The sequence below is a fragment of the Triturus cristatus genome, chromosome 1_2 (genome assembly GCF_964204655.1).
Source record: "Triturus cristatus chromosome 1_2, aTriCri1.1, whole genome shotgun sequence".
Taxonomy (NCBI): Eukaryota; Metazoa; Chordata; class Amphibia; order Caudata; family Salamandridae; genus Triturus; species Triturus cristatus.
This window is the reverse complement of record NC_140580.1, coordinates 1,116,814,219-1,116,836,796: the sequence shown is the minus strand read 5'-3', so window position 1 is coordinate 1,116,836,796 and position 22,578 is coordinate 1,116,814,219. Positions and strand designations below refer to the sequence as shown.

The following is a 22,578-nucleotide window of genomic DNA, read 5'->3' as shown; positions in this document are numbered from 1 at the left end:
TGCTGCATGATCCACTCCCAAGCACGATTCGTACACTCCACAGTATCGGGACTGCGTTCTCGGCGGGAGGTGGGCCTCCACAATGCCCCACCCAACGGCACGGGATCAGCAAACCAATGCTCCGTAGCAACATGCGCCGTGTACCGCGGGCCGCTCGTCCAGTAGTGCGCATAATGGGCCTGGGCGCACTGATAATACAGTTCAAAATTTGGCAGATCCAAGCCCCCTGCCGCGTACGGTCGAGCAAGCACATCCCACCTAATACGGGCCTGCTTCCCTCCCCACACCAGCCGCAAGAGCTCAGTGCGCAGGGCAGCGAAGAACACTCTGCCCGGATGATAGGGAATATTCATGAAATAGTAAAGCATTTTCGGGAGAACAACCATTTTTATCAGAGACGCTCTGTCTGCAAGGGACAGCGGCAGGGCTATCCATCGTGTGATAGTCTTTCAGTGCATCAAGCGCTCGCCCATAGTTGTCTCTCATGAGTTCCTCATGGTCCGCCGATACATGCACCCCCAGATACCGCACCGTAGAGGCGCACCACTCCAACGGAAAGTCAGCCTGAAAACGCGACACTGAACACAGGAATATCTGGAATTTAGCCCAATTAATGTGGATACCCGAGAGCCCCCCGAAACGCACAAACTCCCTCAATAATGGATTCAAATTCGTCTCCGGATCCTTGACATAAAGGGTGATGTCCGCGTAAAGCGAGATAAGGATAGGGCGTAAAGGGCAGATAAGCGCCTTTTCCCGGTGATATTGCCGCACCCGAGCCGCCAAGGGTTCCACTGCCAACGCGAATAATAGAGGCGTTAACGGGCACCCCTGTCTGGTACCCCGGGAAAGTGCCTCGGCAGCAGAGGTGTGGCCATTTACCATCACCCTAGCCACTGGTGCAGTGTATAGCAGCCTTATCATAGCCGAGAAGCCTACCGGGAACCCCATGTTGCACAAGACCGCATGAAGATATTCCCACTCGATAGAGTCAAACGCCTTAGTGGCGTCCAAGAAGACAGCGGCCAACGGGAGGTGCGGGGCCACCTGATGCATGATGGAGAAGAGAGTGCGCAAATTATGAGACGTCGCTCTCCCAGGGATAAATCCCGCCTGGTCTGGCAACACCAGCTTATCCATGAGGAGATCTAATCTGTTAGCTATCATTTTAGTAAAAATTTTGATATCCACGTTGATTAACGAGAGAGGCCTATAGGAATCACACTTATCGGAGGGTTTCCCAGGTTTCAACAGGGAGATAATAAGGGCTTCCCTCATCGTGGCAGGCAATACCTGCGCTTCCAGCGCCTCTGAGTAGACCTCCAACAGCACTGGCGCGAGGTGTTCCGCATATAACTTATAGAAGTCAGCCGGCAGGCCGTCGGATCCGGGCGCCTTCCCCGCTGGCAGCTGGGCAATAGCGTCCCGAATCTCCTCAAGTGTAAACGGGGTAGCAAGGAACTCCCTTTGCCGCCCACTTAGATATCCCAATGTGATGTCGCCAAAGAAGGCAGCAAAGTCATTAGAGTTTACCCCTTTAGAGGAATATAGTGATTCGTAGAAGCCGGTGAAGGTATTCAGAATCTCTAAGCCATCCCTGTGTCTATCCCCATTGGCATCCTCGATTTCAAGCACGTAGTTCGTGTACCGTGGTTTACTAATGTCGCGAGCCAGAGCGCGCCCCGGCCTGCCGCCCTCGCCATAGCGTCGGGCAGTAATATATTTTCCCCCGAAACCGGACTTCCCGCTCTGCCGTGGAGGTGTAGTCGGTGATGATGTCTCGCATTTTAGCCCTCCCATCGCCAGAGTCTCCGCGCCACAAATCCCCCTCAAGTACCTTTAGTTGGCCCTCGAGCAGGCAAAGGTGCCGGCGCAAGTCCCGCAAAACACCATAGCTTTTCGCCATGCAGGTGCCCCGAATGGTGACCTTCAAGGCCTCCCACACCGTACCCACCCACGCCACCAACCCCCTATTGCGGGCAAGGAAATCCACAATCTCTTACTCTAGTTCCTTTTTAAACACTTCGTCCAGAAGGGCCCCCGGGACCAGCCTCCAGCTGCGAGGAGTGGCAATAGGGTTCGGTATCTCAAGCGTGAGGCACACAGGCGAATTATCAGAGAAAGTGCGGGCAAGGTGCTCCACCGCGCAGACCCAGTGGCATAACCCCCGAGACCCCAGCCAATAATCCAGCCGTGACCAGGTCGCCTGTCCCGTCGAATAGTATGTACCCTCTCTGTCGGTTGGGTGCGTATATCGCCAAAGGTCAGTAAGCCCCTCATGCGTGAGGAGCCCGGCCATCGCCGCCTGATTACGGGTGTAGTGGTGCGGGAGTGCCTCTGATCTATCCGCCCGGGGGTCACTGACTGTGTTAAAGTCCCCAGCCCATAAGACGTGTGTGGCTCCTACCCCCGCTATCTGTCCCCAGAGGGAGTGCAGGAAATCTGGGTTATCAACATTCGGCCCGTAGCAATTTACAAGCACAAGAGCCTGCGTGCCCAGCTTGCCCCACAGCATACAACTCCTCCCATCCCTACTCCTTTTCTGTCCTGCACATACAAACGGAGTACCCCGCTTCACAAGGATAACGGTGCCTCTGGCATACGTAGAAAAGGACGAAAATACTCGTACAGAAGCCCACTTACACCCAAACGTCGGGTCCTCCCCGGGGGCCATGTGTGTTTCCTGGAGGAGCGCTATACTGATATGATGCCTATCAAGGTATGCGAGGATCTGACGCCACTTACGGGGGTCCCCTAGCCCTCGAACATTCCAGGACAGGAGTTTCAATTTGGTTTAGAGCAGGTTGTGCGTGCGTACCGTATAAGCCATACCCAGCGAATGACTGTGTGTTATCCACCCTTCCAGTGCCTTCCTCCCTCTATGTGAATGTGTGCCCGAAGTATGATGACCTCCCACGTTCGTAGTTGCCAAATCGAGTGGCGATGCCTCCCGTCCCCTCCACCCACCCCCGAAAAACCCCAACCAACCCACTGCTGCGCCCAGTCCCACCCACAACAGCACCCCAAACGTGCCGGTATCCCTACAACCCTTCCCCACCCGTCCCACTAGCGACCTCAACAGGCGGGTCAACAGAAATACAATAACATTTCTACCCCGTGGGGGACTTCCCATGATGGGGGCACTTGTGGACCCAGAGAACCCTCCCGTGCCCCTCTCTCCCTTGGTGGTCGACTACCTCCCAGTAGGCAGGAGCCTAGAGAGGGAGCATTGGGAGGGAGCCTGGCTATACATCAAGATTCGCACGTATCCACTTACTCAGCAAATTCACAAGCAGGGGTGCGCTACGGGTTCAACCATTGCCAGGATCAGGTGTAATCCTGCCTTATACATCCCCCCAGGCCGCTTCATCTCAAGAGAGACAATTCCATGCAGCACACGTTTAGTAGTTCGCACTGCCACCCCAGAATAAATCTCTCACCTCCAGCCGCCATGGTACAGTCAGTCCAGCTGCGAAGTCCAAGCCAATGTCCGGGTCCGGAGATGCTCATTCCCCCCCCCACTCCGCAAGGGCAGGCGAAGAGGGTCACGGCCCCCCGTCTCCCATCGACCGGTCAGGCGAGCGACGTCGCAGCGCCTTAAGGAACTCTTCCGCTTGTTGTGGGGTCACACACAGGACCGTGCGACCCTGATGCCGGAGGCGCAATTTCGCTGGATACAGAAGGGCGTATTCCACGCCGGCCGCGCGCAGTTTTTGCTTAACAGCCACAAATTTGCGTCTCGCCTCCTGCACAGTCACCGTGAAATCCGGGAATATGGAGAACGCTGCACCCTCAAACTGCAAATTTTGCTGTTCTCTTGCCCGCCGCAAGGCCACATCCCGGTCTCTATAGTTAAAGATGCGTGCCACGATAGGTCGAGGCGGACCTCCCGGCGGCGGCCGAGGCCCCAGCGATCTGTGGGCCAGCTCCACTATCAGATGAGACGAGAATGCTTCAGCCCCAAAGGTCTTTAGGAGAAGTCTCTCAACGTAATCCTCCATCCGTCCGATATTGGTACTCTCCGGAATCCCCGTGAGGCGAATGTTATTCCTGCGGCTGCGGGCCTCCAAATCTTCGTTCTTCGCCGCTATTACCTTCAGGAGGCGATCCATCTGCGCCAGCTGCTTATCCATGGTGCCCGTGCGATCCTCATTGTCTGAAATTCGCTGCTCCATCTCCTTCAGCTGTTCCTCATGCTTATCCACCTTCAGAATGAGAAAGTCGAGCCTGGTGTTCATGGTGTCCATCTTCCCCGACAGCCCGTTGACACTCTGCTGGAGCATCTGCAGCATTTCCTTGACCTCATTTTGTGGGCTCGCCACCGAAACGGGGTGGCGATTCCCGCTCCTGCCCGGGGGGCTCCTCCGTCCCCGAGCGAGTTCCTGTCTTCTTGGACTCAAAGTGGAGCCTCTGCTGTCGCCCATCCGATTTCCCCATCTCGGCAGGCCCAGCGTGGTCTGCAATGGCACTTTATACGGCGGGGGCGTCCACGCGTTACCAGTGGGTCCGTTCGCTCCGAGACTACAGCCGGCAGCTGCGATCCCAGTGCCCCCGCCTGCACGGCCTCGTGCCACACCTCGAAGGGCCCCCCTCCACCAAGAGGAAACAAGCACGCCAATATCCAAGTGGGGGGGAAAACGGGGCAGCTCTCCGCCACCAGTTGGCGAGCCCCGGGGCAAGCTCCTCACTCACTGCCGATCCAGCCCCACGGGCCTCTTCCCGGAAGGCGAAGGTCCAGCTGTCCCCGCTTCGTTCCGCAATCTCCCCCGCCAGTTCACACAGGGCGAGGGGGCAGCCGAGGAGCTCAAGCAGTCCGTAAGATGGTCTCTGATAGGCCCACAGCGCAGCCAGCAGCGCCACAATGGACCCCCCCGGGCCAGATCCGTGCAGCGGCCGTCCAGGTGAGGGGTCCCACAGCGCGCCTTCAGTCCAACTCCGGCCTTAGCACGGGCAGCAGTGTCTCATCCGTGGGCAGGGAGGTGCCGTACCCAGCCAGCCAGGGTCACAGGATGGGTGTTCCGTCGTCCCCAGCGCCGAGATGCGCAGGGTGGGCCCCACAGAGGCAATCGGCCCCCACAGCCTGAAGCGAGGACGCGAGCTCCGCCTCCGCTTCGCACCACCGCCAACAGCCCCTGCCGCCGCTCTGGCGATCAGCCCGTCAGCACGGGAGGCACGGACGTATCAGGGCGCCCGTCAAAGTAGGGCAGCTGAGTTCAGTGGCGCTCTCCGCGGCTCAAGCAGTGTCTCCCAGCAATGGTGCAACGTTTTCAGGCGCGACTCAGCCGCAGCATCAAGCTGAGCCCCAAGCGGCCCCGCGCTCCACTCTCAGCAGCTCCGCTAGCGGTCCGCGGCCTCCTGCCTCGTGGCCGCGCCGAGCTCGCCTAACGGCAGTGTCCGCCCCAGAGCTCCAGCGCCGTCCGCAGTCGACCTCCCCGACAGCTTGTCGAGGTCGCCGCGCCTCCGTCTCGACCCGGAGCGGGCTGAAACTTTCACCGATGTCAGTCGCCGCTCTCCGCCCAACAATCCAGGCAGCAGACTACACGGGGAACGCGCGAAAGTGCAGATTAATGAAGGATTACTGGGCCAGGCAGCCAGAGCCTCACAGCGGTGCGGCCATCTTGGTCTGGCGCCACCTAGCGCCCATGCCTCAGTGGAATCTTACCTTTGTCCTTACATATTTGGTATGCACTCCCTTTTAGCCGTTGCACTGCTGTCCATTATGGCTCCACGCCCTCAATAGTGTTCCTTGTTACTATCACCTTCGTGAAGAAGGGAGCTCCAGTTTGTCTGCATTAACCTGCCATACACCACCTTCTTTCTGGACAAACTGGTTCTGCGGATGCGAGCATCCTTCCTACCAGAAGTTGATGCAGTTTCACGTCGATCAGACCATCACCCAGAGATTGTTTTATGCTCCACCTCACCCCTCTAAGGAGGTGGAGCGACTCCATCGCTTGGACCCTAAACGAGCGCTGAGCTTTTACATCTATCATACCAAAGAACACTGGGTGGATGATTAGCTTTAATGGGGTCTACTGGGATGAAAAAGGCAAAGCCATGCAGAAGACTATCTCCCATTAATTGTACTCTGCATCAAGATCTGCAACGCATTGCCCAAAAAGCAGCTGGTCTGCGAGCCAATTCAACCAAGGTCAAAACTGCTGCCACTGCATTGGGAGGCAGGGTTCCTGTCATGGGCATCTGCTCTGCCAGGCAGCTAAGTGTGTGTTGATCCATACGTTCATGTACCACTTCTGTCTGGACAGCCAGGTTTGCCAAGAAGGGTAGTTCACTCACTTGGTCCTACAGGATTTCGTGGTTTGAACAAATTCACAGACCCACCTCTTGATAGGTACTGCTCTGGAATCTATTCAAAAGGTGGGAAATCTGGGATTAGTAGTCTGTCAGAAGAATAAGTTACTTACCATTGATAACTCTTTCTGGTAAAGGCTCTATCTAACCTCCTATTCCTCACTGAACCCTCCTATTCGGTAAATTGGGCTCTTCCCATTAATAGGATCCCAAGTCTAGGAATCTGCACACTGATCAAAGCCAATGTGTTGTTGGGGATCCGAGTCTGTAGGCATGGACAGGCTGAAAAGCAACGGACGTTAGTGTGCAGGACCCCACACATGATTTCCAGAGAGCAACGGTATCAATGCAGTGCCGCACTACGCCATCAAGCAGCATGCAGAGATCCTCAGACGTTTCCGAATCAGTCTGTTGCCTGGGGAATAAAGTTAAGAGATCTGCAATTAGATAGTCTCTACAGAAAAAGTTTTACTAAAGGTAAGTAACTTGTTCATTGATGTCTTAAGGCTACCTGGCAGGGCTGCTCTTACTCGGAAACATCAGTTCACATAGAGAGCATCCCCAGCCAAAGATTGCTTTAACATAAAGAGGGATCAAGCAGAGGCGTGTGCAACTCAGTGGCCAGAACACATCCTGGGTTCAGGCAAAGCAGTTATAATATTTAGGCCTTATGAGAGTTGTGCTATATTTTTGTTTCCAGATGTGGAACAAACAATGTGCTGTACAGATGTTAGCAATTTAGTACTTTTTTTTAGCAGTACGCTGTTCTGTAATTTTTACACAGATAATCGAATAGATATGTGATTTTGTTCATCTTTTAGGCATTTCATCTTATTAAAGCAGTATCTGTGCTACTTAATTTTACCCGTGAGGAGGAAAATATGCTCAAAGAAACCTTAGAATATAAGGTAAGTTTTTTGTTTATTTTGACCTATTGCTCTATGCTGAAGTTACTTCCTGTAATGTGTACTCCTTCCTGTATATTTCTCAAATGAGCCTTATGGCCGGCATTCAGAATTTGTTTTTGAAAATGTTTCAAAAAATTGTGAAAATGCAACCAGTTTGAGGTTACACTTTATATCTCCAGTTGAGTGATCCGGAATGCCTACTTTACCCGATTAATTTTTGTTAAGTGTATATTTTAGGAGGAATGGCTTTCCCAAACTCATCAAAGTTTAAACCCTGTGGGAATGGTTGCTAGCAGATGTTTGTTACAGACATGCATTGAGTGTCTGTGGTATTAAGGCAGCAAACCGAAGTTGTGCTCCTTAATGCAGCATAACAATATACGGGAAAAGATGCTTAAATTATCCATTAATTCACAAAAGGACTGGTTGCCGGTCCAAGTAGAAATATAGATTGATCCGGAAGACCCTTTCTTCAAAGAGACCTTGCTCCCCTCACTGAAAAACTGCAGTATAAAAAGAGTAAAAGATCCTGTTATCTTCCCACCACACTCAGTATGAGAGATAGAGGAACAGGTTTAAGAAACAACACTCTGATTCCTCATTGGAAGTGGTGATTAAATTTGGAGATGATGTAGCCCCATTTAAGCCTCTCTTCTCCTGGAACACATTCCCAGGCCGTCCAATAGGCTATGCTTGCTAATCTCAATCCTTAAAGGTCAGCACTCTATAGCATGCCTTCGGAAGCTTCTACTACTTCCACTTGTGCTAGCTAGATTTGAGGTGATGCCCACATCCCTGCCATCACATGCAGCACCAGCAAGGATGACTTTAGAGAAATCAAAGAGTTAAGCTGCTTTTGTGCCGGTGGTGTCAAGCTCAGTATTGGCCACACTGAATCACCCTCTGGCATCTGCGTTGCCGATTCTGGATTCTAAGATGTCTCCTACCTATTTGATGATCTTCTCTTGAAAGAGGCAATAAAGAGAATTGCTGATCCTGCATCTCCCAAGGGACGAGAAAAATGAAAGTGAGACATAGATACACTTCCCAGATGAACGTTCTTAGAGAGATATTACACCAGTATTTTTAAACACTAAAGGAGTAAACATGTTTTGATGGCGATTTTCCTATTCCCAAGAAAGATCCCTTGGAAGACTAAACATGCTTTACTGCAGTCAGTGAAAGCTATAGCACAGAAAAGTCAAAAAACCCGTGAAGAAACTGCAGTGACATGTTACAACAAATCGCAAATCGATCTTGCTGATTTTGGTCCAGGCTACCTTCCTGGTGAGGAGATTTACAGAAGTGGATCACTTTGTGTGCCATATGAACAAGAAATGGCTACCCTTCTACTTAGTGGTATTTTCAATTATAAAGTAAAATTTGAATTGACTTTAAACAGGGAGTATTTATTCAACCTCCATTTTGCGTTTCCTTCCAAGACAATCTTTCATCCAATCTACATTTGAGCCTTCATATCAGGAACTCCATAAAATAAAACTAGCGTTGTACTCCTTACCTTTTCTTCCCCAGGATGTTGTACTGGTGGCTGCACCAACCTTCACAAAACAGATATAATCCCCCAGATAGGGGTTTGTTCAATTGATGTTGAGATTGCTCAGTCAATCCATTGGTGCAGACATCTCTCTATTATGTAATAAGCAATCACTCTTGTCTCCAAGGGTGTGCACATTGGCTCAGTAAAGAGCTACTTGGCTGCTATCTCAGCAAGAGTTGTTTAAGTTGGCGATAATGATCAAAACCCTGAAAATTGTAGAGGTATTTTTTACCACTCTTTTTGTTATTCTTACTTAAGACTCGACCACTGGCAACCCTTATAGAATCTCCCTTCGTCCATGCGCATTTGTGCTGTGCGAAACATCTAACACTAAACAATGTGTTTGTAGTTATAATGAAAGCAGTTAGGAGAGGGGGATTTGCAAGTGCTTTTGTCATCCACACCATATTATTCAATCACAGTAGATAAAAAACTAACTAGGAAAGCCAATGTTCTGGTGTCAGAATCTCGTTCTTCTCATATGATCTAACTGTCAGAATGAGAATATGCGTTATTCGATTTAAAAAAGATATTAAACCATAAAAGCACAGTACATAGTAAAAAAACGTACATTTCATCAATATGATTTAAGTTAAAAGGTGTTTTAAAAAGAAACTCAGACAATTTAAAAAAGAGGGGGACCATCCATTATCATCCGGTGTCTAACCACCCCTTTCAGATATTTGGCAATATGTTCACTCACGGGTCCGTCATTCAAATATTGCAGCTTTAGAAGGGCGGGTCGACATTGTCTCAGGCCATACCTCATTAGAATAGGTAAAATCTATTTTTTCCTGGGCATGGAGTAAAATTTACAAAAAAACATAACATGAATTGTCGACTGTACAGAGATGTTATCACACGGGCATAAACATAAAGTGCGAGACCAATCGTTGAGCTTTGGAAAGGTGGCCCTGATGTGGAAAATGCCGAGGCGTAAGCGGGTCAATAACCTGTCGTAAGCTCCTACAGTATTTAATAGGTATGGTTGTATTCCTGGTGGAATCAAGAGTAGTTGGTGTGCTCTCACTGACAGTTTTGCAATATTACTAACTAAATTAATGAACTCCAAATAGTCCAAACATAATGATTTTAGATTGTTTCTAGTAACATTATTCATACTGTCAGGGTTAGAGAAATACTCGGGGTGTCCTAAATTCTCTAGGAAATTTTTTACGTAGGTCAACCAGGGGATGCGGTCTGCCCCGTCAAGGGACAGGCAATCGTTGATCAGGTCCCTACTCAAGCCAGTTGAAATACCTGTCCAAGCCTTGTGCCACAGCAGGATAGGCTGCAATTTAATCAAGTCCAAAAGATAGGGCAAACCCAGCTCAGCATGGCATATGAATACGGCTGTACTACTCGGGACCGCTAGAAGATATCTTAAGAACCTATTTTCAACTAGCTGCAGGCACTCGACGTTAGCATAACCCCATACGCCTGCTCCATACATGGCAACGGGTATGCATTTAGTTTTGTGAATTGTTAATAGATCCGCGATTGGGCGCCAACCCAACTTCCTGGCAAAGTTAATTAGTGCGCCAGTTGCTTTACAAAATAGTAATTTTCTGGATTCTATAGCATTAGCCCATAGACCCCTTTTTTCAAATACAATGCCCAGGTATGAAAAGTGAGCTGTGAATTCGAGTTTCCTTTTATCAATAAAGAATTCTCGACACTTAGTACTGGGCTTGCAACATTTTATTGTAAATGTTTTGTTTATATTTACACGGAGGTCAAGATCTAACATGTAAGCAGTAAAGCTAGAGATGACATTTTGTAGGCCAAGGGGGGTACGGGCCAATAGGACTACATCGTCCGCGTATAGTAATGCTCCTATTGGTCGTCTATTTATGCATGGTAAATCCTGACAGTCCTTATTTAATTTTACTTCCAGGCTATTAAAATAAAGAGTGAACAGGAGGGGCGCTAACACGCACCCCTGTCTCACCCCCTTCTTTACAGGTAAGCTCTGACTGAGCTCACCACCCCTTCTGTAGCGCACCCGGGCCCTGGCGTCTAGGTAGGACTGGTTTAAAAAATTAAGAATGGGTAAATCGACACCCATGGCCTCTAAAATGCTCCATAGCTTCTGGTGGTTAACACAGTCAAAGGCTGAACTCAAATCAACAAAACACAGAAATAAGCTCCCCCTTTTGGCCTGTAAATATTTTCCTAACAATAAATTCAAATTCAGACTCTGTTCGACGGTTCCCACACCTTGGCGGAAGCCGTACTGTAGATCGGAGATAATACCATTTTCCTCCGCCCAAAGCTGGAGGCGGTTTAAGACAACACGACCGGCCACCTTTGCAAAAGAATCCAATAATGATATTGGTCTGTAGCAGGACGGGTTGTCGCGATTACCCTTCTTGTAAATGGGGACAAGTATCGACTCCGTCCAGGTGGCTGTGAAACCCAGGGTGAAGCAGGCCTTTAAGACCAAGGCTAACAAGGGTCCCCATAGCAGTGGATTTGATTTAAATAAATCCACTGGTATGCTATCGGGACCCAGGGCTTTACCTCCCACACTTTCGTTTATAGCTAAAATCACCTCCTGGGCATCAAAATCCATTTCAATCGGAAGATAGTTTGGGGAATTTATGCATAAAGCCGCCTCGTTTTGGGGATCCACCTGATTGTTATAAAGGCCAAAGAAGTGGGTCACCCATTTATCCTCCCCTATTGTAATTTCAATGCTGGGCGAATTACCTGAGGCAAGGAAAGGGGCATTCACTGCCTTACAGAAACCTTTTGTGTCTTTCAGGTCTGATGCTCGTATTAAGTTTTGCCATAATTCAAGCTTTATGGCCGACTTGCATTCTTTAAGGGACGTTTTATAAGCTAATCTTGCCCTTTTTATAGCGCCTCGGTCTTTTATGGGCTTATGTAAGGCAGTTATCAGGGCTGCATGGGCTTGTGAACATTTGGAATCAAACCAACCGCTTCTCTTGTCGGCCTGTTTCTTACATTTTGCCCGTAGTCTATTTTGTATGGCTGGGTTGTATTTTTAAAGGAGCGAAGAACATCTGATTTATCGGGTTTTCATCAAGGCAGACTATGAAATCGTCTTTACAGGTGGTTAAAAGGTGCTTACATAATTCAAATGAATTTACACCTGCCCATTTGACTGTATAGCCATTTTGTCTATTAATGACAATGTCTTCCGCGGGTGAGTTGCCAATATTTTGCTAGTTAACACCTTGGCGGGGAGATCTAAAAGAACACTAATAGGGTAGTGATCACTAAAAGCAACAGGGTACACTTTGAAATTGTGTATTCTGTCTGCATATCTATTTGATACCAATATGTGGTCTATAACTGAAAACCGGCCACGACCATTAAAAGTACTACTAAAAGGAATTGGGGGCGAGCACACATTATTAGCATATTTTAACAAATTAAATAGATCACCGGGAGCAGAATGCAAAAAATGGGACGATTCATTTACATCATTAGGATCTTTACCACAGACATCTCCCATGATGTGTGGGCAGGGTCCACAATTGAAGTCCCCGTCCCAGATTATACAATAATCTTTACCAGTACTTCTTTGAGTCTTGTCCAGATCTCTCTGCAGGTGCATTAAAATGTGTTGGATATTCACAGCTGGTATATTATTATAAAAATTTATCACGACTAAATAATGACTATTATCTAGATTAATTTTAAGCACCTGATAATAGATCTTGGACTTCACGAGATCTATCTTGTGGGCGTTTAGCCTGTAGGAAACATAAATACAAAGGCCACCCTTATTCCTCCCCTGGCTTGAGGGAACCGCTGTTCTGGAAAATGTCTTGAAGCCATTAGTATGTAAAGTATTATCAGACCAGGTTTCTTGGGTGCATATAATGTCGAATTCGTGGATAAATTCCATCCAGGCAGGGTTAGACAATTTAGCTTTGAGGCCTGCCACATTCCAGAACAGGATTTCTATTTCTTTAGTTCTAGACCCAGGCTGAGATACACAATTAGTGGGGGGAGGGGCGACATAGGGGCCGTCACGGCTATTTGTTGTTTCACTATGAATGATGCTAATATTAGATTGGGTTGTTTCATTCTAGATATTGCAGTTATTAGCGATGTCTCTTGCCTCGATAGCGGGTTGCTCGACGTTTACAGTTTGAGCTATACATGGCAAGGGTGTTCCGGTGGGTTGACATTGAACCTCATTGCTGCTGCTGTTGCTGAGTCAATAATTGTCTTCCAGGGAAGAAAGGACCTCAAATCTATTAAGCACAGGTATGCTAGGTTGAAAATAATACATATTATTCATAGGAGAAGCGGGGGCTGCATCTGCAGCCCTACGTAAGGAGGGTAGTTAGTGGGGGCATAGAAATAACCCAGGGGAAGTACGTTTATGCCATGATTGGTCACATGGAAGGAGCCCTGTCGGCGCATAATTTTGTGTATTAAGTTTGATGTTCTAAGTGAAAGGACTATACAGTCGCCCGGGATCCTCTTATCGCTTTTCCCCACCCATCCTACTCTCCTTACCATTTTAAGTTCCCTGAATAGGACATCAGTTAGACCAGTTTTGGATCCAAGCCAGCCAAGGGACTTATTACATAAGGACTCCCAAGATTCAATTATTTTCGAGGTGAGTTGTGGTACATTTGCCAATATTATTGTGTAAGGTGTGGCTTCTGGTGGCAAGTTTAAAGTCACCCCCTCTTCATTTGTCCTGACCCTTTCCCTAGGTGTAACATCTGGGTTGGGCATTCTTTGGGTGACAATGGGTGCTATTTGGGGTAGTGCTTTGTTATGATTTAAATTAAGATGACTCTTGTGTCCAACACTCCCCGGGATTGTGTGGCTGGTTGTAGGGTATCTGCCATATGGGGGTTGGCTGCTTCTCCACTATTGAGTGTACTCCCTGAGCGACTAAGCAGGATGTTATTTATGCCTACGCCCTGTACTTTGCTCAGCAGGTCCACGATGACCAAGGTCATTGCCGACAATTTCTCTAATTTAACCAAGGCTGAATTTTGATGGTCTAAAGCGTTACCAGAGCTCTGTCCCTCGCTAAGCACCTGGGGGTTCACAGGGGTAGAACACGACTCGAAGCACCCAGACAGATTAGCAATGTGCCTTCCAGAAGCTTTAAGCGACCATCCAATAAGGCAACATTTTTGTCTATAGATTCCCTGATCCGTTCAAGGGCGATGTCCAATGCGGTCGTGCCGGCAGTGGTGGTGGCGGTATCGCCCTCCAAGGGGCAGGGTTGCGTAGACATTGAAGCGTCCGTGGTCTGTGTGCCTACAGAGCAGCACCTCACCACAGATTTGGACTGAGTGTTGCACTGGGACTCTTTTTTATGTTTTTGTTTTAATGGGCCCACGCCCTTCTTACGATTCACGGATGCCTTCGGCTTAGCCTTTGTACCCTCTATAGGAAAATGGGAAGTCCGAGTCCTAGAGGCTATGCTAGGCCCATTAGAAATATCCATATGTAATCCTGGCGAATCATCATATGCAAGGGCCGGAATGTCCAAGGCGGCGGATGCTGTCCCCAGGTTAAATGGGGATGAGCAAGATTGAGTTGGGTTTAAATTTTGAGGAGTACCAGCTGGGTTATGTGATCCTTTTGAGGATCGCCTCGAGTGAGATATGGGATCTAGAGAAATCCGCCTCTCTGTTGGTTCTATTTCGTGGCATACTAATGATTCTGCCGTCGTTATGAAGACGTCCAAAGTCCCCTTGACCCCCTTGCTCTTAATCACTGTGGGATTACTCATTTTATAAGCGTCAGAGCAATCACTCCGCCGCAACAATGAATACCAGTCTCACTGCACACAGGACGTGAGGCGGGAAATATAATTAAAGTCAATACCTGGAAGTCTATGTAGGATTGTTGAAATAAGATGAGGGGCCAGTTGTTAGAGGGGGGGGGGGGCCAGCCCAGCCTCCTCCGGACTACGATGCTCGTGGACGGGCCCGCTCTTGGCCCGGGCTTCGCCCCGGGCGCAGTTTTATGCGCCTCCTATCGCGCTGCACTGGCGCTGGTGCTGCTGGATGCTGTAGTCCCACTCGCGGTAAACAGATTGGCGGGACAGGCTGGACTCGGTGATTCTCCCGCACTGCGGGACGCCGGACGCAGTTTTATGCGCCTCCTGGTGCGCTGCACTAGCGCTGGTGATGCTGGGCGCTGTAGTCCCACTCGCGGCAAACAGATTGGCGGGACAGGCTGGACGCCGTGACTCTCCACGTCTAACTGTCAGTTTTCTCTCTTTCCCATATGCCTTGACAACAGAGGAAAGAATTGAACCCCAGAAGAACCATCAGATTTTACCGAGCGATCCAAGACACACGGTCAGACTATCAGTTCTTCATTCATTTTGCAAAACAAAATTGGGTAAAGCAAGAAGAAAAACTGTTAGTAGCATGTGTTGATGTGGATACACATGCTCTGTATACTCCCATCTAGTGTTAGCTCGGATATTTGCAAGTTGCTTTTCCTCGAAGAAGTCTTTCGATTTACAATGTTATTGAGATTCCTCCCTTAACTAGCTGTACCACCGGGTTCAATAGTGTACCAGCAGGGCTCAAAGGTTGGCAAGATATCTCGCTTTTCGTTCAGGCTCAACCGGCTGTTGCAGTTTTGGTAGAAGAAACTCTACCTGCCCACTGTTTCTAGGCGTTGCTTCTGGGACTCCAACCTGCCATTGACCTACCTAACCAGCCGGGCCTAGCGCTCTTCTCGTGTACCCCTCTCTTCCTAGAGTTTAACCTCTGCCTCTCTCCCGATGAGACATGATCACTTGCAAGACCTTCCTTACCTTCAGTTCCAAGAAGACTCTTCAGTACCGATGCCAGAGAAAGTGGGCACACCAGAGGATGCAGAGGCAAGCTTGTGACCACACACCCAATATTTTAGGGGAACATCCCTTGCTTGGCGTCGAGGAAGGTGATGAAACCGGACCATCGGGCATTCTATCCCACCAGCCATTGCTCCACCCAGTGGTTGGTTCTCTTCTGACCTCAGGGAAGAGGATCAGGAGGCTCCCACTGCCTCCACAGCTTCAGGGTCCTGGACCAAGATGTGAGGCAGAATTGGGAGTATGATCTACACTGAAACACTCACCATGCCTTCCAAATGGCCTCAAGTCTAGGTAAGCACTCCCCGATGAGGGCAGGGCATTAAGACCTTCTACAATGACTCAGCCTTCCGGGCCTCTACCACCAGTGGGCTTTGGTCAGCACCGACTCAAGGCTACCATGGTGAAAACGCTCCCACATACAGGTGGCAATGCCTCTCTGCTGTCGCGCCCAAACATACTGCATATGCCGTGGGCCCAGTTGATGCCGACTCCAAAACAAGCTCCTGCTCAGAAACTGCCATCAGCTCCAAAGAGACTGCCTGATCCAAAGATTTTATCTGCCCCAAAAGCACTCTCAGGGCTGAAGATATATTCTACAGCGAGGTCTGATGATTCTGAGCAACCCATCCTCCAGCAGCTCCAGGAAGAACTTGTTGCACAACAGAAATGTCTGTTTATTCATCCTCAGACTGCACACATCTCCACCAAGCTTCCTGCCAGACCACAGAGACACTGTCTTGGAAGTGGAAATTAACTTTTGAGGGAGTGCTGGTACTACAGCCTCCCTCCAACTCTAAGCACATGATACGCAAGGACAGGGGCACTATCTTCCTCCCTACTGCTCCTCTTCCTCCTCCTTCTCTACTACACCCTCTACCACTGGTCCTTGTACACCAGAGGCTTCCCCTCACTTTTGTTACAGGGAAGGTTGCCCTTTACTGGCCCTTACAATGCACTATTCGATTCCGTTCCCACCAACGACCCAAGGGACAATTATGATGTGGATCTCCCAGGAGATCCTGACATTGATCACTACTCAGGTTAGGGCCTCACCCCCAGATGATACCCCAGCGTATCACAAGGTGAAAAGGGTAGCGCTAGGGGCGGCCACCCGCTGGAGGCCTGCTTTCCAGATATGATAAAACACATTGGGATGAGATGCAGAAGTTCATCAAGCACCTAACAGATGAGTATAAGAAAAGGGAGGAAAGACCATCTCTAACGCCACCATCCACTGACCCTAGATGCAACTAACACCGCTTCTCGGGAAAATACTAGTTTGGTGATTATTTTCACCTCTGGTTTTTTACCGAGGTCCAAGAACATCTGCTCAACCGACTCTTCAGTAGCGATCACCTCTTCGGACTGCAGGTTAACAAGACATACTAGCCAAGTTTTCCGATTGGTTATGTGTGACCTTTCCATGGTTTCAATGAACTTATGAGTGGCATTCAACTGCAAAATGTGTAACACTTTCTTGTGAGTAAAAGCAAACAAGTGCATTGAAAGAGCTAAATATCTGAAACTACAAACTTTGGAGCAGTGAGAAGTTCTAAAAATATCTTGAAACTAATGCAAAACTCCTGAGATGGAAGGTCACTAACCTAAAACCTCTTTCTAAGATGACCCTATTGTATTACAATTGCGGTCCATCATCCATCCATCCAAATTAGGACACACCATGAGGAAGTTTTCAGGGGGCCTGTGGAGCCATATGCTTAGCCTGACAAGATATCAGTTGTGGCTCGACACTATGTAAAAGGCATTGAGTACGTTTTCGAGACCAGTGTGTCTGAAAATATAATGAACTTAATAAAAACATCTTTGTCAGTACAATATAACTAAAACTGGCAGGGCGGCCTACTAGTTGAATGCATAGGCTGCAGAGATGACTGAACTTCAGTACAGAGAGAGTGCTTTATTTGTCTGACCACCTGATTATTTTTCTGACCACCTGATTATTTTTCTGACCACCTGATTATTTGTCTGACCACCTGATTATTTGTCTGACCACCTGATTATTTGTCTGACCACCTGATTGTTTGTCTGTGCCACCTGAAAGAGTGTGTCTGCCAGGGTGAGAACTTGCCTTCAGTGTTTTTCTGCAGCTGGCTGGGCAAGGGGGCAACAAGCTGCAGCACACGGCAGTCCTGATTCATGTAGGCTGAAGAGCTGCAGACTTCCCAGGCCTGAGTGGCCAAACAGCTCGCCTGTGTCTGCCGCCCAGACCGGAGAGGAAACAATACCCACTCCCGGGTCAGACTGAGACAGAAAGTAAGCTTGAGCAGAGAAATAAAAGTGGGACCTATTAGCAAATGAGACAGTTAAAAGTGGCTCACGTTTACACATCAGTAGTTTTGAACGCTGTAGAGGTGTTTTTCATGATCTGATAGAGAATACTAGCCGCAGATTCCTTCACGTAGAATTATCCCAAGGCGTGAGACTGGATCCGGAAACTTTTTGCCACAGCATCCCTGCACGCCGGGGGCTGGGCGACATTACGCGACTCCGCCCAGGCGTCGTCGCGCACGTGACGTTAGCCCCGGCGCGCCCACGTCAGTTTTTTCCCTTTCCGTGTGCAACGCGGATCCGATCCTTGCTACGGGCCTGTTAGTCCCCTTTTTTCTTCCATTTTTTAGTGGAACAGTGTGCGAATGCCTTCGGGCTTTAAGACTTGCACGTCTTGTGGGCATCTTATGTCCGGGACGGACACTCACCTCATTTGTATGTGGTGTTTGGGGGAGGATCACGGCACCACAGACTGTACGCAGTGCCAACAGTTGAAGCCGAAGTCACGGCGGGAGCGCCAGATGAAACTTCTCTCGGCGCGTCTCTCCATGTCGACGTCCTCCCCTCGGTCTGCTTTGACGGACGGCCTCCGACTCGGCCGTGGTTGTCGTTCTCGCCTTTCTCGGATGTCAAGTGAGCGTCGCTCCCCAGTGGGTAAGTGTCGCAGTTTGTCCCCTGGGGCTGGTTTCCGGCCTCCCGGGGGCGTGGACTCTCCGTGGGTGATGCGGCCCCGCGCGTCGTCCTATCCACCGTTTCCCGGTTTTGGGGCGTCGAGAGTCCAAATGGAGACATACGCGGCAGCTTTGCAGGCCTCGCTGACGTCTCCTCTTCCTTCCCCTCCTGGGGCGTTGGCTCTGCGCAGTGCTCTGTGCGGCGCCGCCGGTGGCTCCAGCGCCGACTGGTTCGGATCCAGGCTTGGAGGATGTGGTACTGCTGGGGTGTGGCTCCTCTGTAGCACCTCCTTCAGGCCACGGCATCTGCCTCGCCGCAAACTCCCGCGGGGGGACCCTGTGGTGTCGCGGGAGGTCGCCGGGGCTCGGGTCGCATCCCCGAACCCCTCTCGGTCCTTTGACAGGGTTGTCCTGTCTAAGGCCGAGGTGACGCCGCTACAGCGCCGGCAGCAGCTGGACCGTGCGCAGCCACGCAGGTCGGTGGACCCTCCTCGTCCTGCTTCGGGCCGAGGGGAGACCCCTCTTCCCTCTCTGGGCCCCTCTCGTCCCTCCACACAGGTGACTGCCTCGTCAGAGGGCGAGGCGGAGGTTGAATCGTCCCTGGGACCGCCGCATGGGTTGCCGGGCGATCTTCGCCTCATTCTGGGCCGCGGCTGTCGGAGGGCTTCATGCCACTCCCCAGGCCCGTCTCGATCCCCCATAGAGGTGGCTGCCTCGGCGGGGGTCGGGTCGGCATCACTCCGGGGCCGGTGCGGCACCAGTTCTACTCCGGTCTCCACTCCGGTCCCTGGTGCGGGGTGACTTGGAGGTCCCTTGTCCGACGACGCCGGCTGGTGCCGACGTCCTATCTCAGGCAGCGGATTCTACGGCTCCGTGCAGGGGTCGTACCGCGGATTCGTCTTCGGACGCTCCTTCTCCGGAGGCATGCATATTGGTGTCATCCTCCCCGGAGACTGGTCGCCGTGTGGTGTCTTTTTCACCAGCGTCGAAGGGCGGCTCCCTGCCCTTCCTGGGGTAGAGGTGTTTGTCGGAAGAGCGGCAGGTCCCTCATTCTTCGGCTCCTTCTGACTTCCAGGTCTGGCACTTGCCTGCCCCGCTTGGCCTCGGCGACGGCCGCCTTAGTTTGCAGCCGTCGCCCACGGAGGAGCTGATTTCTCCACCGCGGGGCCCTACGGAGGCGGGTACGGCCTTCGCTCACGCAGTGTCCACGGCTGTGGGCATCCTGCGCATGGGTGATCCGGTGGCTCACTTTCCAGCGGACCATCTATTGGAGGTCCTCCACCAGGGCTCTGGTGGTGGAGAAATCTTACTTCCCTTTGAAGGTTCACTCCTTTCTTCCCTGACGGGGGCTTGGAAGCGTCCTGCCTCAGGGAATCCGGTGCCTCAGCATCTCCTGCACCGGCACCTCCCGGCGTCACGTGACCCGGCGTGCCTGTCCCTTCACCCCTCAGCCGTCAGCCCCCTTTTGCGGACTGCTTTTCCCTCCCTGCCGCCGCTGTTGACTCCGCCGGCCCGAGAGGCCCGCTGGCTGGACTCTTGGGGACGCGACATGTTCGCCTCGACCTGCGGGCCCTTAACACCTTGTGTGTGCTGGCTAGGGCCTCCTCCTGTTTGTGGGACTCGGTGGAGTCTCTGGGATCTGCAGCGTCCCAGGAGTCTGGCCTGGTGGACTTGCGGCATAATGCGTTGGATGGCCGGGAACTTGCGGCGTTTATTCTCCGCTCCGCTCTGGACATCTCGGAGGTGCTGGGCCGGACCATGGCTTCCTCTGTCGCTCTCCGTCGCCATGCTTGGCTTCGGGGCGGAGTATTCCCTGAGAATATTCGGGAGCGACTAATCAACCTTCCGTTTGATGGCAGCCTGTTGTTCTATGCCCCGGCCGACACCGCCATCCAAAGGCTCTTGGCAGGGCTCCGTCCTCCTCCTCCTCTTCCTCCACCTTATCCTCCTCCGTCCCCTCCTCAGTGACTTCTGAGTTGGGTTGCTTCTGGGCCTTCTTAGGCCGTCCGTTCTGACTGTGCAGTGTGTTTTCTAGCCGTTTACGTCCTTCCTTGGGACTTTGGCATTGTTGGCTGCTGGACGGCCCTTGTGTTGATTGTGTGTGGTTCTGCAGGAGCTGTTGTGCAGACTTGGCCCTGACATTGGGCCTTCTGCTTTGCTTGGGCTGTTTGTCAAGCCTTCAGCGGTGGTGTTTTCTTTCCCCATGGCTCTTTTGTTTTTTTCCTCTGCTGCGCAAGTTCTTCCAAAGAGGGTTCCCATATCTTGGGACTTAACGTACCCTATGTGGGGTAGTGGTAGCTGCCATATGGCTTGCGCTCTGCTAGAGGATTCTGGTCGCCTTCGGGTGCCTGTTCTCTATGGCGTTTAGGTAGGTTGCTTTTGCTTCCTGAGGTCGTGTGCGCGGCCACTCGTAGTGGTGGTCCAGGCATCTCCTCTCCCTGCTCCTGTCCTGAGGTCTGGGATGATCCTGTGTCTCCCTTGCCGGGTGTCGCCTACTCTGCCTTCCTGGGGCCTCGGGCTGTTCTTCTTGCTTCTGGCTTTGACTGCCGGCGCTGTTCTGGCTGGCAGGCTGTTCTCCATCTGGAGTGGGTGTTTCCCTAGTTTCCTTGGGTCCTCTAGGCTTCTTCTTTTCTTCTGCTTTTCCTGTCTTGGCATTGGGCGGAAGCTATGTTGCCTTGTGGGGGAGTGGGGTGCTTCGGCCTCTGTCCTTACCCTTGGTTCCTCTGCTGTGAGTGTACGAACCTCTTCAGCCTTCTTTCCCTCCTACATCCCCTTGAGGTCGGTGGGGTCCTGCTTGTGGGGGTTCCCTTGGCTTGGCAGGGTCGAGGTTCTACCTGGTCCACAGATCTGGTCCCCTGTGGGGCCCTCTGTTCTGCGTTGGCTTGTGGGGTCCTTTCGCAGACCCTCCTTCCCAGGGGGTATTGCTAGGGTATCTATTCTACGTGAAAGAATCTGCGGCTAGTAGTCTCTATCAGATGTACGAGATACTTACCTTCGGTAATGATGTATCTGGTAGAGAAGATTCTAGCCGCAGATTCCTTCACGGCCCGCCCTTCCTCCCCTATTCTGCGAGGACCCTTGGGTTGGTCTTCGGTACTCGCCTCCCAGTGGGGGGCTGTGTCTCCTGTGAGTGCCTTCCTTGTTCTTGACGGGTGGCTCCGTCTGGGGGCGGTTCATTCCTCCTTTGGAGGATGGGGTTCCGGTGCTCTGCTGCTCTGGCTACTCCAGGTTTGGGGGGGATTGCTTTCTATCCCTGTCCTCCCGCCCCTTACTTCCTTCCATTGCTATCCTCTGATTAAGGGTCATCTGGCCTTGTCTTGCCCTTGTCCCTTGTGGGTGGTTACCCTCTAGGTTGGGGTGGCTTGGAGGTTTGTTGTCCCTGTCTGTCTTGGGACTGGTTCCATTCCTTGCTCAGGATGAGGGGGGTGGGCTTTCTACGTGTGCCATGACTTTTATGCCTATTCTTGCCTTCGGGGCACATGATGGGAGGTTGTCTATGTGCGGGCAGGGTGGCTGCGCAGGTTTCTGCTTCTTCTTCTTCTTCTTTCCCTGCCCTTGGGGTCTGCGGTGTTGGCACTACCCTGGTGGTGGTGTTAGTCACCGTCTCTTTCCAATTTTTCTGCTCTTCGCATACTGCTCCCACAGTTTATCTGGTGGTTCCGCGTTGTGGTGCAGAAAAGTTCTCCAAAGAAAACTGACTTGGGCGCGCTAGGGCGGGTTTTATGTGACCTCGCTGACGTCATGTACGCGGACGATGCCTGAGCAGAGTCGCGTGATGTCGCCACCCCTCCCCCCCCCCCATCCACCCCCCCCCCCCCCGGCGCGCAGGGATGCTGTGGCAAAAAGTTCCCGGATCCATTCTCACGCCTGGGGATAATTCTACGTGAAGGAATCTGCGGCTAGAATCGTCTCTACCAGATACATCGTTACCGAAGGTAAGTAACTCGTACATATAGGAGACTCAGTGCATGCAGGGTATGTTTGTTGTATTATCAGGAAAATTAACAGTAAAACCTG

The 22,578-nt window shown here is 51.1% G+C and overlaps 1 protein-coding gene across 5 annotated transcripts in view; it reads left to right on the top strand.

The window, feature by feature from the left end:
* The window catches only part of GOLGA1 (golgin A1), a 489,123-nt gene that overhangs the window by 451,295 nt on the left and 15,250 nt on the right, over positions 1–22,578 (top strand). For all 5 annotated transcript variants that reach the window (XM_085613776.1, XM_085613774.1, XM_085613775.1 and 2 more), the window contains one exon: positions 7,134–7,220. In XM_085613776.1, coding sequence (XP_085469902.1) covers positions 7,134–7,220 — 87 coding nt within the window. The remainder of the gene's footprint in view (positions 1–7,133; positions 7,221–22,578) is intronic.